Source organism: Lactuca sativa, chromosome 8 (assembly GCF_002870075.4).
Source record: "Lactuca sativa cultivar Salinas chromosome 8, Lsat_Salinas_v11, whole genome shotgun sequence".
NCBI classification, from domain to species: domain Eukaryota; kingdom Viridiplantae; phylum Streptophyta; class Magnoliopsida; order Asterales; family Asteraceae; genus Lactuca; species Lactuca sativa.
Window position 1 is genome coordinate 218,840,576 of NC_056630.2, and position 18,093 is coordinate 218,858,668.

Here is an 18,093-nt window from a genome sequence, read left to right on the forward strand (position 1 = left end):
CTCCTTAATTGTTATAAAATCCTAATTTTTATAAAAAGTGTTTATTAAGGCAATTCTTCATTTATTTAAAAATCTTGTTTTTAACTAATAAATTATGATTAATGTATGATAATTTTAATTTCTATTTCATTGATTATAATCCATAATTTGATTAATAAATATTTGATATTAGGAACTTTATAGCCAATTTTATAAAGTTTTTAAGCTTTAAGGTTTATAAATTTGGATTTTGGCTCTTTAGGGTTTTTGGAACATTGTTTGATATTCACTATCATATTGGAATGAAATTAGAATATTTTAATTTATTTTTAGGGTTTATACCCTTTTTCAACTGTAACAAATGTTTGGAGTTTTATTCTAATTATGGTATTAGCATTTCCTATTGTAGCTAAACAACTTACTAGAATCGTAAGAGTCAAGTATATTAGTCCTAGATTTTAGTTGGATCCTAGTTTATGCAAGATTTGGACCTAATTTATACTACAAGGCCATGGCATGTTGTGCATGAATGGTTTTTATAAAGATGCATGAGTCCGAGAATGACCTGAATTTGACAGTTGTCATAGTATGCCCCACTTAAAAAGAATTTCGTCCTGAAATTCATTCCATGTCATCGTTTGTCATCGCATGGGAAAAGTTGTGGATACTTTTCCTTCATTAAGTCCTCACGCTCCCAGGTGTACTCCGACCCGCATTTTGAGTTCCATCGAACTTTCACAATAGGAATCTTACTCTGCTTAAGTTGTTTTACCTCTGTGTCAAGGATTTCTATCGGTTCCTCAACAAAGTTTAGCTTATCATTGATCTTAATTTCTTCCAGAGGTACTATCAATGCTTCGTCGGCTAAACATTTCTTAAGATTGGAGACATGGAATGTGTCGTGAATGGCGCTTAACTCTTGGGGCAATTGGTGTTTATATGCCACCGGACCAATCCTTTCAATGATCTCAAAGGGTCCAACATATCTTGGGCTTAGTTTTCCTTTCTTACCAAAACGTACAAGCCCTTTCCAAGGCGACACTTTTAGAAGTACCTTGTCTCTAACTTGGAATTCTAATGGTTTTTGACGATTATCCGCATAACTTTTCTGACGATCTCTGGCGGCTTTAAGCCTATCTTTGATGATAGCAATCTTGTTAGTTGTTTCCTGGATAAGGTCGAGTCTAGTCAATTGTCTGTCTCCGATTTCTGTCCAACACAATGGAGAACGACACTTGCATCCATACAATGCTTCATATGGAGCACATTGGATACTCGTGTGGTAACTGTTATTGTAGGAAAACTCAATTAGAGGCAAATGAGTATCCCAATTTCCTTTGAACTCAATGACACACGCTCGTAGCATGTCTTCCAATGTTTGTATTGTTCTCTCTGTCTACCCATCTGTCTGAGGGTGGTAAGCTGTGCTCAAATCTATCTTGGTCCCTAGTACCTTCTGTAACATCCACCATAATTGCAATGTAAAACGACTATCTCTATCAGAAATGATAGATAGGGGTACACCATGCAGAGAAACAATTTTGTCGATGTAGATTTGGGCCAATTTTTCCATCTTGAAATCTTCCCGAATGGGGAGAAAGTGAGCAGATTTTGTCAGTCGATCCACTATGACCCAAATTGAGTCGTGACCTTTAGCAGTTCTAGGATGTTTGGTAACGAAATCCATGGATATCTGCTCTCATTTCCTTTGGGGAATTTCAGGCTGTTGCAACAAGCCGGATGGTTTTTGATGTTCAACTTTGACTATTGACGATGTCAAACATTTTCCGACATACAAGGCAATATCCTTTTTCATTCCAGGCCACCAATAGTACTCTTTAAGATCCTTGTACATCTTATCCGCTCCAGGGTGGATTGAGTATTTAGATCGATGAGACTCCTCTAGTACTACGTCTCTGAGATTGTTAACCCTTGGAATCCAGACCCTATCCTTAAAATAACGAACTCCATCAGGTTTGGTTTCAAATCTCACTTCTAAACCATGTAAGGTTTCGCCTGGAAGATTTTCCTTGAATAACGCTTTCTCCTGGGCATCAATGATTTGAGATTGCAAGCATGTCTGTATTACCATTCCCAAAGCTCTCACACGGAAAGGTTTCACTCTTTCTTTCCCACTTAAAGCGTCGGCTACTACGTTAGCCTTTCCTGGGTGATATCGTATCTCACAATCATAATCACTAAACAACTCTAACCATCTCCTCTGCCGCATGTTTAACATTTTCTGATCTAGGATATGCTGAAGGCTTTTGTGATCGGTATAAATGATGCACTTGGTTCCGTACAAATAATGCCTCCATATCTTAAGAGCGAAAACTATTGCTCCTAGTTCTAGATCATGAGTGGTATAATTCTTCTCATGTGGTTTGAGTTGTCTGGAAGCATACGCAATGACCTTATCTTTTTGCATTAACACACATCCTAATCCTTGATGAGACGCATCACAATACACTACAAAGTTCTCTGATCCCTCTGGTAAAGCCAGAATTCGTGCATTGCACAACTTGTTTTTCAGGATTTGGGACGCCTCTTCGTGTTTCTCTTCCCAGAGAAATTTTCTGTCCTTTTGGGTCAAAGATGTTAATGGTTGAGCAATCCTAGAGAAATTTTCAATGAAGCGTCTATAGTACCCAGGAAATCCTAGGAACTATCGTATTTCTGTCGGGGTTTTGGGGGCTTCCCATTTCTTGATTGCCTCAATCTTAGCTGGATCTACATGAATTCCTCTTTCGCCGATCACATGACCAAGGAAATGTACTTCCCGAATCCAAAATTCGTACTTAGTGAACTTGGCATATAATTTCTGCTCCTTCAACAACTCCAACACTAGCTTCAGATGTCTATTGTGATCTTCTTTGGTTTGCGAGTAAACAAGTATGTCATCGATAAATACAATTACAAACTTTTCAAGGTATGGTCTACAGACTCTATTCATTAAATCCATGAAAACAGTGGGTGCGTTCGTTAGTCCAAAAGGCATGACTAAGAACTCATAATGTCCATAACGGGTTCTAAATGCTGTTTTGTGACTGTCTCCTTCGTGAACTCTTAGTTGATGATATCCTGATCGGAGGTCGATCTTTGAGAAGTAGGAAGCGACCTGCAACTGATCGAACAAGTCATCTATTCGAGGAAGGGGATATCGATTCTTGATTGTCAACTTGTTCAGTTGTCTCTAATCAATGCACATTCGGAATGACCTGTCTTTCTTTTTGACGAATAACACTGGGGCTCCCAGGGGTGAAGAACTTGGTCGAATAAACCCTTTGTCTAGAAGTTCTTGAAGTTGGCCGGATAGTTCTTGGATCTCGGATAGTGCGAGGCGATATGGTGCTTTTGCTACCGGTGCCGCTCCGGGAATTAAGTCTATCCGAAATTTGACCTGCCTGTGAGGGGATAGAAAGGGTAATTCCTCCGGAAACACTTCGGGATAGTTTTGAACCGCCGGAATCTCCTTGATTTGCTTAGCTTTAGGTTCTCTTTCTAGCACGTGGGCCATGAATGCAATACAATTCTTCTTCAGGTACTTGTGAATCTTCATGCTTGATACAATGTTTAAACTTCTTCTTGTCTTCTCACCATGTATGATATGGGTTTCTCCATTAGGGAGAGGTACCCTAATGACTCTCTTGTAACAACCAATGTCCGCTCTATTTTTGGATAACCAATCCATTCCTACTATTACATAAAAACTACCTAGCTTTATAGGAATTAGGTCAATGCTAAAGAGTTTATCAACTAAATTCAGAGTACAGCCAGGAATTATTTCATTAGCCCTAATTTCATATCCATCATCAAGTTCAATAGCATAAGCATTCCTCAACTTTCTCGATCTCAAGTCAATTAACGGTCTAAATGCTAAAGAATCAAAACTCCTATCTACTCCCGCATCGAATATTACTGATGCAAAATGGTTATTCAGGAGAAACGTACCTGTTATCACCTCAGGGTTCTGACGAGCTTCTTCTGCACCAATCACAAAGGCTACACCTCTTGGCCGCCCACCTTGATTTCCTTGGAAGTTTTGCCTGGCTTGGCCTTCTCCGTTGATACCAGGCCCCTTGTTCAGTTTGGGACAAGCACTACGGAGATGATTAGTACTCCCGCACTCATAACATGCCCTTTTTGCATCCTTATTCAACTTATAATACTTCGAGTAATGGCCTGTTTGTTTACAGTTTTGGCACACTGGGCAAGCTCCCTTGTGATGGAAGTTACACTTATTGCACTTTGGAAGCAGTCCTGAGTACTGCTTTCGCTCCTGCACTTCCATGACTTCCGGTTCTTGAGTTTTCACTGGTTCCTGCTCCTGGGCTCTTACCATAAAGTTTCTTGAGACTTTCTGCTTCCTCCCTGACTTGCCTCCATACTTCTTCTCTCCCTGATCTGCTGGCTTCCTCTTGCTACTAGAGTTTTCCATTGTCGATGCTCCCGTTCTTATCACATCGTTGGTTAGTCGATTTGCTAGAATCACTGCACTTTGAATAATACTTGGGTTTGCTAAAGTAACCATTCCCCGAATCTCTGGTGCCAGACCCCAGATGTAACGATCTATCCGTTTCTCCTCAGGAGTAACCATGTGAGGTACCGGTTTTGCTAGTTCATGTGTTCCAACCATAGAATGGTTCCAAAATTCAGATTCAAGCTTCTGAAGTTCATCCTTGGGACAATACTCCTCTATCAGCAGCTTCTTCAGGTCTTCCCAAGTTAGCCGATATGCCGCTGCACGGCCTCGGGTTTGCACTAGGGTATTACACCAGGTCAATGCCCTATCTTGGAGTAGACAAGTTGCATAATCAACTTTGTTGTGCTCGAGGAATTTGCGAATGTGAAGGACCGACTCCATACTGTCAATCCATTTCAACAACCCGACTGCACCTTCCTTTCCATGGAATTCCTTAGGTTTACAGGCCATAAAGGACTTGTAGTTGCATTCTCTTTCATTTTTTCCCCGGTTTCCTCCACTACTTTCTTGGTTAGCATTAAGTCCCGCAGTTACTTGAGTAACAATGTTTGGGATTTCTTCCATGAGTTGTTGTGCTACAACTTGAGCAACATCGGGTGTTTCGTTCTGTGGGCGCCCGCGATTAGGCCTTCCTGACATGGTTCTAAGACACAAGAGAAGAAATACGCATAAATACATAAAATAATGTATAATATTTAGTTCACTATTTTTTTGAAAACCATAAGTGTTGCCAAACTAATGGGTTGCATTAATACTATGCATATAGATTTGAGAAAGGAAAGAAAAAGAAAAATCTTTTTATTCAACCATTGACTAAATAAATTCTAGGGTTTGACCTCATTGTAAAAGTTTTCAAACATAAAAATATACTTCATCATTACCATTGAAATAGTCTTAAAACCAAAACAATACATCAATCCCAAAATAAAGTTTTAAATGTTTTTCCCAAAAGACACCCAACATGGGTTTTCGTTTCATGACAAGATAAAATAAAATACTGAAATAAGAACCAAATACTAATCGCTATCCCAACAAGAAACATCAACACCACAATCAGTAATAGCCCTACAAGCACATAATATGCGGTCATCGCACGACCTGCCACTCGTCTAGCAGCACTAGCAGTGTCAGCAGCCTCCATCGGATGTTGAAACATGATTTCCATCCTTGTCAACACTTCATCCAAAACTTCCCGATGCCCAGCTATCACAGCGAGACTGTGACGTAGGCCTGCTGCCATCGACTGCAATCTCCGGGACTCCTCTGGGGTCATACCTGGCTGCCTGATAGGTATCCCTATGACTCGCTGTGGTGGGGGTGCTCTCAGTCCTGTATTGCTGGGTCCTACCCTACTGGGTCCTGCCATGCCAAGTCCTACTGTACTGGTTGCTATCCTTCCTGGAATTGGAACACTCTTCCTCGCCGTCCTCCGAATATAAAGTCCATAAAGTGGTGGCTATGGCAACACCGATACAGGCGATGCCTCGCGTTGCTGACTTGGGGCGTTCTCGTTGCTAATCTCCACCGAGTCTCCCGTATCTTTTGTGTCCTCCGAGGGGTCTTCTTCCACCGAGGCGGGGGGGATCACGTTTGTCACACCCCAAAACCACGAACGGAAACGTTCAGGGGTGGATAGTATCACAACAGTGTAAAATAGTGAACAAGCAACAACATCATCCATTGCATTAAGTAAAGTTTTAATACATGTGTGTTCTTTCATTGTAATAAGACACCAAAAATATATAATCAAAATAAAAGATGAGACTTGTCTGCTCCGTCTTTTCAAAAACTGGCCTCCGTAGCTGTCTACTGATGACCTGAGAATACAAGTTATTTTAAAAGAGAGTATCAGCTTTAAAGCTGGTGAATTCATAAGTATTTAAGTGTCATTGTCTTGCTTTGAAAAGGTGTTTTAAAAGTCATGTAAACCTTTAAATAAAAAAGTTGATATAAGTATGAAAATCCCTAGAAAATCCCTTATTTTCTATCAGTATGTAAAGTAGTCTTCAACCAAGACCCGAATGTTTTGTAAGTAAAATGATATTTTTTCCTTCTTTTGACTAGTACTAAAGTACTTAGTCTAACTCATCGTTTATGTGAAAGTATCACAAAATAAAGTAAACAGGAAAAATATACTCGTGTAAGTGTTGTCACTGGGTACTAGGACTAACATAACATCGTAATATGCGAAATAGATAACCGAATGAACATAAGAAGATTTTTTAGAAAAGTATTAATGTAAGTGTTATCACTGGGTACTAGGAGTAACAAAACATCGCAATAAGCGAAAGGTATAACCTAATGAACATCCGAAGATTGTCCAATTGTTCTCTATAGCAACAGGAGGTGGGTGGAAGGGTTAGTCCCCATATCGATCTACCTAATACAAATAGTAACCATAGACCTCCGTAGATGGTCATCGACCACTGGTGTTAATCAGATGGGATTCGGAATGGTTAGTCCCGCCTAGTTATCGATCTACCTAATATAAATAGTAACCATAGACCTCCGTAGATGGTCATCGACCACTAGTGCTAAACAGCGGGGTTCAGAATGGTTAGTCCCGCTGAGATATCCCATTGAACCGGGATAGGAAAGATAATCTACACAGAAAGTACTAATAAATCGTCCTCGTAGTTCTAAGTACAAGTATCCAAGTAAGTGAATACAGGATAATGCACCTATGTAACAGTGTTCATGTATGGTATTCATGTATGTGTGTTCATGTATCAGGTAAGTATATGTAAACATGTTCATGTATCAGGTAAGCATATGTAGATGTACTAATGTATCAGGTAATGTATAGGTATAGACTCATGAATGAACTGACTCTTGTGTGATTCTTTGTAATAGGAAAAATCTTTGATATCTTCAAATTATCCCTATGGTAATTTACTGGAAGGTAATTGGTTGTTCAAGTAGGTTTGTACACTCTTACTACTCAAGGGTGTGGGAAACTAAATGAAAGATGTAAACTATAACAACAATTCATATATAAGATTATAAGTGTATATGCGTAGTTTAGTTCAAGAATGAAGAATGGTTTTGTAAGACATTTAAGGGTTTTGAAGAAATATAAAACTGACCTGATGTCATTTTGATAATCATTTCAAAAGTAATACATTTGATAACAAAGTATTTTAAAGATAGAAAACCATATCATGCATCACATTTTGTAGTATGTGAGATCCGTTGAATGAAAACACAATTATAAAATACATATAGATGATTTAATAACATGATGTTTCCTACTTGTATTCCCCCCCCATTAAAGCATTTAAACTCATTTAAAACATTGATTAGGGGTATGAACTCACCTGTAGATGGTGATTTGGATGAACTGTACGGTGTAGGATTGTTAGGTGTCAAGTGAGGACTTGTACACACACTACGATCCTAATGAACATACAATCACACATATATGCACTCAATTTGTCTTAAATTACTAATTGATAATGTTAAGACATCCTAGACATAATAAACACTTTATATAAGTGTTTTGAGCCCTAAGGATTGCATCTAAGCTATAGTGGGACAAGGCACTTGTGTTTAGGGTTACAAAGGACCCCATATATGAGTTTACTCTCCATATACCATCACACATGGAGTTACGTTTGTAAACTCTTGAGTTTACAGCTGTGAACTCACCATCTTGGTGATATTTTGTGTTTTGAAGTCCCAAATGATCCCTAGAATTATTCCAACTTGGTGGTTAAATTCTTGGAAGGGTTTAAGGCATAAAAACACCCTTTGAGGAGTTTACGGCCCTAAGGCCATTCCCTGTAGAGTTTGCGGCCGTAAGCTCTTAAGGATGGGTGTTTTTGATGCTTTCAAGTCTCTTGCACAAGTGGTATAGGTTCTAGACTTTTATTCCAAGCATATGAAGGCCTTTGACACACTTTGGTGCCCTTTAATCATGTTTACGGCCCAAGAACCATGTCATGGCCGTAAACTCACTTTGGAAGGTGTTTTTGATGGTTTTATGTCCTTGATTTATGTAGGAGTAATTCCTAGTAATTGTCTAAGGCTTTAGGTGCTTTAAAAGCACTCTTTTGTCCACGATTTTGGAGTTCACGGTCCATGATCATCTTGGGCCGTGAACACCCATGTGTTTGTGTTTCTTGGTTGTTTTCTTGTCCCTAACACACATATATATGAGTCTAAGGTAGAAGCATAAGACAAGGGAAGGTCTAGGCTTTGTTTTGGGAGTTTACCGCCCAAGAACACCTTGGGGAGTAAACTCCTAAATCTAGTGATTTAGCCTTCTAAATCATGTTATAAACACATATAAAGCTTTCTAACACTACTAGAAAGAGTTACTTAGGTTTTGGTATAAAAACCCGAAGATCCGTGAGAGAGAAAATGGCTTTTCTCTAGTTGGAAATGCGAATAATGAATGAATTTGGTTCAGAATTCTATTTATAGTCCTGAGATATTTTTGGCAGAAAGTATTTTTATTCCTGAAATGATGTCTAATATAATAGAGTGTTGGAATAACAGTGTTGCACAAAACCCTAGTGCACCCACTCTCCTGATATTTCCTGAAGTGTAAACCCTGAATTACTCAAACTTACATGAAAAAGTCTAAAAATTAACTGTGACTACTATAACTTCTATTGAAGTGATATAGTTTGTACAGAATGGAAATTTCGGGTTGTCACATTATCCCCCCGTTAGAAGGAATTTCGTCCCGAAATTAGAATTTAAGCAATTAAGAATTTACAAATAACTAAGCGAAAAGGTGAGGGTATTTCAGTTTCATCTGATCCTCTCGTTCCCAAGTGAATTCAGGTCCACGCTTTGCGTTCCAGCGCACGTTCACTATCGGGATACGACTCTACTTTGTTTGCTTGACCTCTCGGTCCATGATCTCTACTGGCTCCTCCACGAAGTTGAGGCTCTCGTTGATCTCGATCTCGTCGAGTGGAATAACAAGAGTCTCGTCGGACAGACACTTTTTCAAGTTCAAGACATGGAAGGTAGGATGTATGTTATTGAGTTCTTGCGGTAGATTGAGTTTGTAAGCTACAGGTCCGATTCTTGCGAGAATCTCGAAAGGCCCTATGTATCTTGGATTGAGCTTCCCACGCTTTCCAAAGTATATCAAGCCCTTCCAGGGTGAGACCTTTAGTAGGACTCGGTCGCCCACCTGGAATTCCAATGGTTTCCTTCGCTTGTCAGCGTAGCTTTTCTGTCGGTCTCTCGAGGCTTTCAATCGTTCACGAATTTAAACGATCTTCTCTGTTGTTTCCCGAATGATCTCTGGACCCGTGAGAGTGCTCTCGGGAACTCATCCCTTAGCTAACTGGGTATCACCCACCTCATCCCAACACAGAGGGGATCTGCACTTTCGGCCATAGAGGGCCTTGAATGGAGCTGCCTTTATGCTCGTGTGATAACTGTTGTTGTAGGAAAACTCGACAAGGGGTAAATGGGTATCTTAAGCTTTTCCAAAGTCAATCGCACAGGCACGCAACATATCTTCTAAGGTTTGGATAGTTCTCTCACTTTGCCCGTCGGTCTGTGGATGGTAGGCTGTACTCATGTCTAGCCTAGTTCCTAAGGAACTTTGTAATGACTGCCAGAACCTCGAAGTGAATCTACTATCTCGGTCCGAGATGATAGATAAAGGAACACCGTGCAGCCTTACAATCTCCCTAATGTAAGTTCTGGTAAGTTTCTCTATCTTGTCTGTTTCTTTAATCGGTAGTAAGTGTGCAGACTTGGTCAGTCTATCGATGATGACCCATATGGAATCAAGTCCACCCGTCGTCTTGGGCAACTTGCTTATGAAGTCCATAGTGATCCGCTCCCACTTCCATTCTTGTATTTCCGGTTGCTGTAGGAGACCGGAGGGTTTCTGGTATTCGACCTTGACCTTTGCGCAAGTCAGACATTTACTCACGAAGGTAGCAATATCTGCTTTCATGTTAGGCCACCAGTATAACTTTTTAAGATCCAGATACATCTTGTCTGAACCTGGGTGGACGGAATAACGAGTGTTGTGAGCTTCCGTCATGACCAAGTCTCTGAAGCCACCGTGTTTCGGTGTCCAGATCCGATTCATGAGGTACAAGGCTCCGCCACCCTTGACTTCCAAGTTCTTATCCATCCCTCTAAGGGATTCATCGGCCACGTTGTCAGGTTTCAAAGCGTCGAGCTGAGCCTCCTTTATCTGCGTGGACAAGTGTGAATGGATAATTAGAGTCAAAGATTTGACCCTACGACCAGAATATTCTTTCCGAGTTAGGGCGTCGGCTACTACATTGGCTTTTCCCGGATGATAACGAATTTCACACTCGTAATCACTGAGTAGCTCGACCCACCGTCGTTGTCTCATGTTGAGCTCTTTCTGGTCGAAAATGTGTTGTAGACTCATATGGTCTGTAAAGATCGTGCTTTTTGTACCATATAGGTAATGTCGCCTGATCTTCAGAGCAAACACAACTGCTCCTAGTTCAAGATCGTGTGTGGTGTAGTTAACCTCATGTGTCTTCAGTTGTATCGAGGCATAGGCTATGACCTTACCTCGCTGCATCAGAACACACCCGAGTCCTTGATTGGATGCATCGCAATAGATAATGAAGTATTCTATCCCTTTGGGTAGGGATAGCATCGAGGCGGTGCACAAGGCTCGTTTGAGCGTTTGGAACGCTCTTTCCTGTTTCTCTTCCCAGTCAAAGGCCACGCCTTTCTGGGTCAGGGTTGTCAGAGGTTTCGCTATGCTGGAGAAGTTCTGAATGAACCTGCGATAGTATCCAGCGAGACCTAGAAATTGACGAATTTATGTAGGTGTCTTCGGTGCTGCCCAGTTCTCAATGACCTTGATTTTGGAAGGGTCCACGTGTATTCCCTCTTCGCTAACAACATGGCCCAAAAATTCGACTTGCCGAATCCAAAATTCGCACTAGGAGAACTTCGCGTAGAGCTTCTCCGACCGCAATGTTTCTAAGATTTTACGGAGATGTTGACTATGTTCCTCCTTACTTCGAGAGTAGATGAGTATGTCATCAATAAAGACAATGACGAACTGATCCAAGTAAGGACGACACACCCTATTCATCAGATCCATGAATACTGCGGGCACGTTTGTTAATCCGAACGGCATCACTACAAACTCGTAGTGCCCATATCGAGTTCGGAAGGCTGTCTTGGGAACATCTGTTGGATATAGTGTCTAAGCCCATAACTATATTTGGTATGTACTTGACCCGACTCGGCATGGTCCATTTGGGTTGCACTTCACCTGAACAATTTATGGATAATATTTGAGCATAGTACAAGTTATGTTTTATTAATATATTATAAGTTCTAATATATTAATATTATTTAATTAGTAGTGATCTATAATTAATCTAGGATTAATTTAGTGATCAAAGATATTACTAATTAAATATGGGCTTCTATATTTATATAGTGTGGGCTTATGCTTATTTGGAATGGGCTAGGCTTGGATGGAGAAGTCCATGGATACTCCATGGAGCTTTAACCCATGGATCTCATGGAAATGAAGAGACATGGGTATTAGGGTTTACATGGATGTAACCCTAACCCACCACACTATATAAAGGAGGCTTTGGTTCTTGAAATCACACTAGTTGACACTTGTTGAGGTGAGGGCCGATTTCAAGAGAAGTGGTGACTATTCTCTCAAAGTTCCAAGTTTGTGGTGATTTGTGACTTTCATTTGAGGCATCCACACTATTGGTGCTAGGCTCAAAAACTCCAAGCAATCAACTACAACTTCAAGGTAAGTATTTCTACTAGCTTTATTTGATTCATGTTCCCCATGCCATGCTAGTTAGGATACGAACCTTGGAAAAATAATTATTTGCATGTATCTTAGACAAACATAGATCCAAGGTTTATTAGGGTTGCATGTACACTTAGGAAGTGTTAGAATGCTCAAAACCCAACAGTGGTATCAGAGCATAGGCTTGTTTGTTTGATACTTGTTGCAATATGCTTGAAAAAGTCGAAAAATTGCTGTCTGACTGCTGAACTCGCCAAGTCCATGGGGGGACTCGCCGAGTTCACTTGTATCTTCAACCTACTCGCCGAGTAGGTTCATGCACTCGGCGAGTAGGGTGGAAAGAGTGCAGGTTTTCGACTTTAGTTGAGGAAATGGATTAGAAACATTACCCTAAACTGTTTTGGTACTTGAAAACTTGTTTTAGATGGTGTAATGTCTTTTCTAACTCATTTGCAATAACTAGTTATCAAAATTACAAAGAATAAGTGTGATTTTGATATATGAAAGTGTTCATGATCTTGTTCTTATGATGTTTAGATGATCATAGGAATTATTTGTAACCTATGTGGTAGATTAATTCTAGATCATAATGTGATTTAATGGAGTCCATAACTTGTCCTCATGTTATGGAACACCAAAAGTCTCTTGGAGTGAAAACCATTAAAAGAACACAAGAGTTAGAAAAGTGAAGAGTCTTCATTTTATTACTCTATTAAACTCATAAGTTACAAGAAATGAAAAGTTTTGAAAGTTGACAAAACTTGCCCTCAAGTTTTGGAACAAGTAAAGTGAAGATTAAACTTTAGTTCCAACCCTTAGAATTTTAAAAGTTAAAATTCAACCCTTATACTTATATTATTATGATTTAATAATTATATATATATATATATATATATATATATATATATATATATATGTATGTATAAGAACAAAGTCGTCTTACCGCTAGTACGCCTCATTCACGAAGCCGGTCTATAAGGTGGGTATAAGGTTGTTGCCTATAAAATGGTGACTTAATGGGTGTCCACTCTCAACCACCGCTTGCTTAACCGGTGGAGGGTCGTTAGCCGAACGGGTAAGACAAGGACTTACAAATTCTCATTTAAAGTATGATGAATATTATAAAGTAACTAAATGTTTTATTAAATTCCCAATCTTAGTTACTTTAGGAAAAATGTGAATAAGGTGCTAATCCATGAAATCACACTTTACACTTTGTTTAAGTCGTTGGTGGAGCGTGTGTGGTTAACCGGCACACTAACTTGGACTTAACAAGGTAGGTAAAGGGTGACTTAGGGTTTATTATAGTATCGATGGAGCGTGTGTGGTTTACCGGCACATCGATTGAGTGATAAACCTTAAGGGTACCAAGTGATTTGCATGGTTACTTCACACCTCGTTTTGTGATCCTCGGCATCCCAGTCACAAAACTTGGAGGGCACACTCGAGATTGAAACATGCCTTTGAAAAGTTCATTGAATCTCAAAGAATCTAGGAATTTCTAAGAACCAATCAAAAACCTAATATTTAAACATTTCGGTTTTCGTGGTGGAAATTGGTGAATCGTCATTCACCTACCTTTCAAATATGGTATAGCTTAGATTACGGCATACCTCTTCTAAGTTATATTATATTGTGATTGGATCCTAGCCTTAATATTACATTTGGGTGTTTTATTAAGGACTCTCTTATATCTAAACTAATCTTGTTCTCTTCTTTTTCAGATGTCTTCAAACAATGCTTCTGGCTCTAATCCTAATGGCTCCTTTACCCTTATGAACTTGTGTGGGAAAGTCACCTTTGATGGATCCAACTTCAATGAGTGGATCAGAAACATCAGGATGATTACCCGCTACGAGGACAAAGAATATGTCCTTGACAAGGAGCTTAAGAAGATTGATGAGACCACTGCAACTCCTCAGGAGATCGCTGACTTTCGGGCACATGAAAGGGATGCTACGAAAGTGGCTTGCATCATGATGGCCACGATGACAGCGGAACTCCAAAAGTCTTATGAGGATTTCTAACCTTATGAAATGCACCAAGATTTGATGGAAAGATACCATCAAAGTGCAAGGCAAGAGAGGTATGAAATCATCTGCTCCATGATAACAACCATGATGAAGGACGGGGAATCCGTCACGAGCCACATGCAGAAAATGCAAAGGTATGTGGATCGTTTGCTGAAGCTTAATGTGAACTTTCCTGAGGATCTTGCAATAGATATCATTTTGCACTCCTTACCATCGTGCTATGATCAATTCCGCATGACATATCACATGAATAAGGAAGAGGTCACACTCAGCAAACTTCAAGGACTTCTCAAGACCGCAGAATCAGGTCTTAAGGGGAAGTCGGTTGCTATCACTCCTACTCCAAACTCAACTCCGGTTTTGGCAATTGGGAAAAGTCGATGGAGGAAGAGAAAGAGATCCTCGAAGGGTACCAAGGCTCAGACCCTTGATGGCTCTTCTTCAAGTGGAACCAAGAAAGGTTTCATCACTCCTTCTTCTGACCCAAAAGAGGCTGAATGCTTTTATTGCCATGAAAAGTCTCATTGGAAGCGGAACTGCCCAAAGTACCAGTAGGATGTGAAGGATGGGAAAGTCAAACCCAACCATGCAGGTATTTACACGATCATTTCTAATAACTCACCCCATTCTAAATCTTGGGTCCTTGATACCGGTTGTGGTATTCATATTTGTTGTGACTTGCAGGGACTAAGAAGAAGTGAGAATGTGGAGCAAGGAAGAATAAACTTGATCATGGGGAATAGGAAAGCTTCACCTATCACCAAGATTGGAGTTTATACTTTATCGCTAAGTAGTGGGTTTAATTTAGAATTGAATAAATGTTCTTATTCGCCAGGAATGGCAAGAAATATTATTTCCTTTCATGCTTTGTACAAACAAGGGTTTACCTTTTCATTTAATAATGAAGTTGGTTCTATTGATATTTTCTATAATAATATCTTTTATTTTTAAAGCATTACCTTGTGATGGTGTGTATGAAGCTGTATCTGTTGTAGATAACTTAGGAAATAATGTTTTGTGTATTGATTCTACTAATCATAATAACTTGGATAAAGCATCATTATGGCATTGTCGTCTTGGACATATAAGCAAGAAACGCATAGGACAACTCCAAAAGGATGGAGTCTTGGACTCGTTTGACCTAATGTCAGATGATAGTTGCAAATCATGCTTACTTGGAAAAATGACAAAGTCACCCTTCACAGGCTCGTGTGAGAGGGGTGAAGGTTTGTTGGATCTTGTACACACGGATGTGTGTGGACCATTCAAACATGCCACAAGGGATGCTAATCGGTATTATTTGACTTTTACTGATGATTACAGTAGATATGGATATGTCTACTTAATCAAGCATAAGTCAGAGACTTTCGAGAGGTTTAAGGAATTTAAACAGGAAGTCGAGAATCAATTGGGCAGGAACATTAAGATGCTTCGTTCCGATCGAGGAGGTGAGTATCTTAGTTCAGAGTTCCTCGACTATCTTAGGGAATGTGGGATTGTCTCACAATTGACACCTCCCAGGACACCACAGTTGAATGGTGTGGCTGAGAGGCGTAATCGAACCTTGTTGGACATGGTTCATTCCATGATGAGTCGAGCTACGCTACCAATCTCATTCTGGGGGTATGCCTTAGAGACTGCCGCCCATATTCTTAATCTTGTCCCTACAAAGAAAGTTGCCAAAACTCCTCACGAGATGTGGACTGGTAAAGTACCTAAGCTAGACCACATCAAGATTTGGGGTTGCGAGGCTTTCGTGAGACGCGAGACTCATGATAAGCTCGAACCTTGAAGCGAGAGGTGTACTTTCATCGGCTACCCACAGCAATCCTTTGGTTACCTCTTCTACAGACCTAGTGATAATGTGGTCTTTGTAGCAAGAAGAGGAGTTTTTCGAGAGAGAGAATTTATAAGCCAAGGAAACAGTGGGAGGCAAATTGATCTTGAAGAAATTCAAGAGTCAAGTGGTGAAGGAACTTCAAACCCTAGCCCTCAACTTGAGGAGGAAACTCCTGTTGAGCTAGCTGATGTGCCTGTACCTCTTAGGCGTTCCACGAGAGTTAGGAATGCACCTGAGCATTATTATGGATTTCATATTACTGCGGAAGGTGAGACACTTATTAGTGATGAGACACTAGTAGGTCTGGATGAACCTAACAGCTACACGGAAGCCATGGCAGGCCCTGAGGCTGCTAAATGGTAAGAGGCCATGGATAGCGAGATACAATCCATGTATGACAATCAAGTTTGGAACTTGGTTGAGAATGTACCTGGTCGTAAGACTGTAGGGTGCAAATGGATCTTCAAGAAGAAGACCGACATGGATGGTAATGTACACACTTATAAGGCACGACTGGTTGCAAAAGGTTATTCTCAAACTCCGGGAGTTGATTATGATGAAACCTTTTCACCAGTGGCCAAGATAAAATCTATTAGGGTTCTGTTAGCCATAGCTGCGTTTGATGACTATGAAATATGGCAAATGGATGTCAAAACCGCTTTCCCTAATGGAAAGTTGGCTGAGGATGTTTACATGGTTCAGCCAGAGGGTTTTGTCAGTACAGAGTACCCTAATAGAGTGTGTAAACTCGAGAAATCCATTTATGGATTGAAACAGGCACCTCGCAGGTGGAATCTTTGCTTTGATGAGAAAGTCAAGGAATTTGGTTTTTCAAGGAGTGAAGATGAATCTTGCGTCTATATCAAGGCTAGTGGGAGCATAGTCAGTTTTTTGGTATTGTATGTGGATGACATACTACTCATAGGAAATGACATCCCAACCCTGCAGAAAGTTAAGTCCTGGCTTGGGAAGTGTTTCGCTATGAAGGACCTTGGTGAAGCTGCCTATATCCTAGGGATAAAGATTTTGAGAAACAGGAGTAAAAGGCTAATTGGACTTAGTCAAAGTACCTACTTGGACAAAGTGTTGAAAAGATTCAACATGCATAACTCCAAGAAAGGTGAGTTACCCATTCAGAGTAACGCCAGATTGAGTAAGACACAAAGCCCTAGTACTGAGGCTGAGATAGCAGAAATGAGTCGACTTCCTTATGCTTCAGCTGTAGGATCGATCATGTATGCCATGACGTGTACTCGGCCTGATGTAGCCTTTGCTTTGAGCATGGTTGGCAGGTATCAGGCGAACCCTGGCAAGGAACACTGGACTGCGGTAAAGAATATCCTCAAGTACCTACAAAGGACTAAGGACTGGGTCCTTACCTTTGGTGGGAGTGATGACTTGAGAGTTGTAGGGTATAGTGATGCTAGCTTCCAGACTGATAGGGATAATTTCCGTTCTCAGTCAGGCTGGGTCTTTACCCTAAACAGAGGAGCAATCTCTTGGAAGAGTTCCAAGCAGGAGACAGTGGCTGATTCCACTTGTGAATCAGAGTATATAGCAGCTAGCGAGGCAGCAAAGGAGGCGATATGGCTAAAGAACTTCATCGGAGACCTTGGAGTTGTACCAGCTATAAAAGAGCCAATGGAGATTTTCTGTGACAGCAATAGTGCGGTTACCTTAGCCAAGGAACCAAGGGATCACGGGAGATCCAGACACATCGATAGAAAATACCATTTTATCAGACATCGAATCGAAGAAGGACTCCTCGTGGCAAAGAGGGTATCATCGGATGAGAACCCAGCAGATCCCCTCACGAAGGGACTGAGTAGGGTTAAGCATCTCCAGGATGCTCGGAGCATAGGGCTGAAGGATGATATTAGATTTAGTAGTTAGATAACCCAGAAATTTGTAAAGTGTAATTGACATTTGATGATGAATAAAAGGTGTTTTATTTATGAGTAAAGTGTTTCTATCTCTTGTCGATCGTTTACTATATTTCTTTTGC

At 40.3% G+C, this 18,093-nt stretch overlaps 2 protein-coding genes across 2 annotated transcripts; both read right to left on the minus strand.

The window, feature by feature from the left end:
• Positions 1-610: 610 nt before the first annotated feature.
• On the minus strand, positions 611-2,071 carry LOC128127915 (uncharacterized). The gene is made up of 3 exons (XM_052766658.1): positions 1,776-2,071; positions 1,034-1,265; positions 611-946 (listed from the first exon to the last, which is right to left on the minus strand). The coding sequence occupies exons 1-3, from the start codon at positions 2,069-2,071 to the stop codon at positions 611-613; spliced, it is 864 nt and encodes a 287-aa protein (XP_052622618.1).
• A 1,101-nt stretch (positions 2,072-3,172) lies between these two features.
• On the minus strand, positions 3,173-5,702 carry LOC111903435 (uncharacterized). Its single transcript, XM_023899208.1, has 2 exons — positions 5,461-5,702; positions 3,173-5,105 (listed from the first exon to the last, which is right to left on the minus strand). The coding sequence occupies exons 1-2, from the start codon at positions 5,700-5,702 to the stop codon at positions 3,173-3,175; spliced, it is 2,175 nt and encodes a 724-aa protein (XP_023754976.1).
• Positions 5,703-18,093: the final 12,391 nt, after the last annotated feature.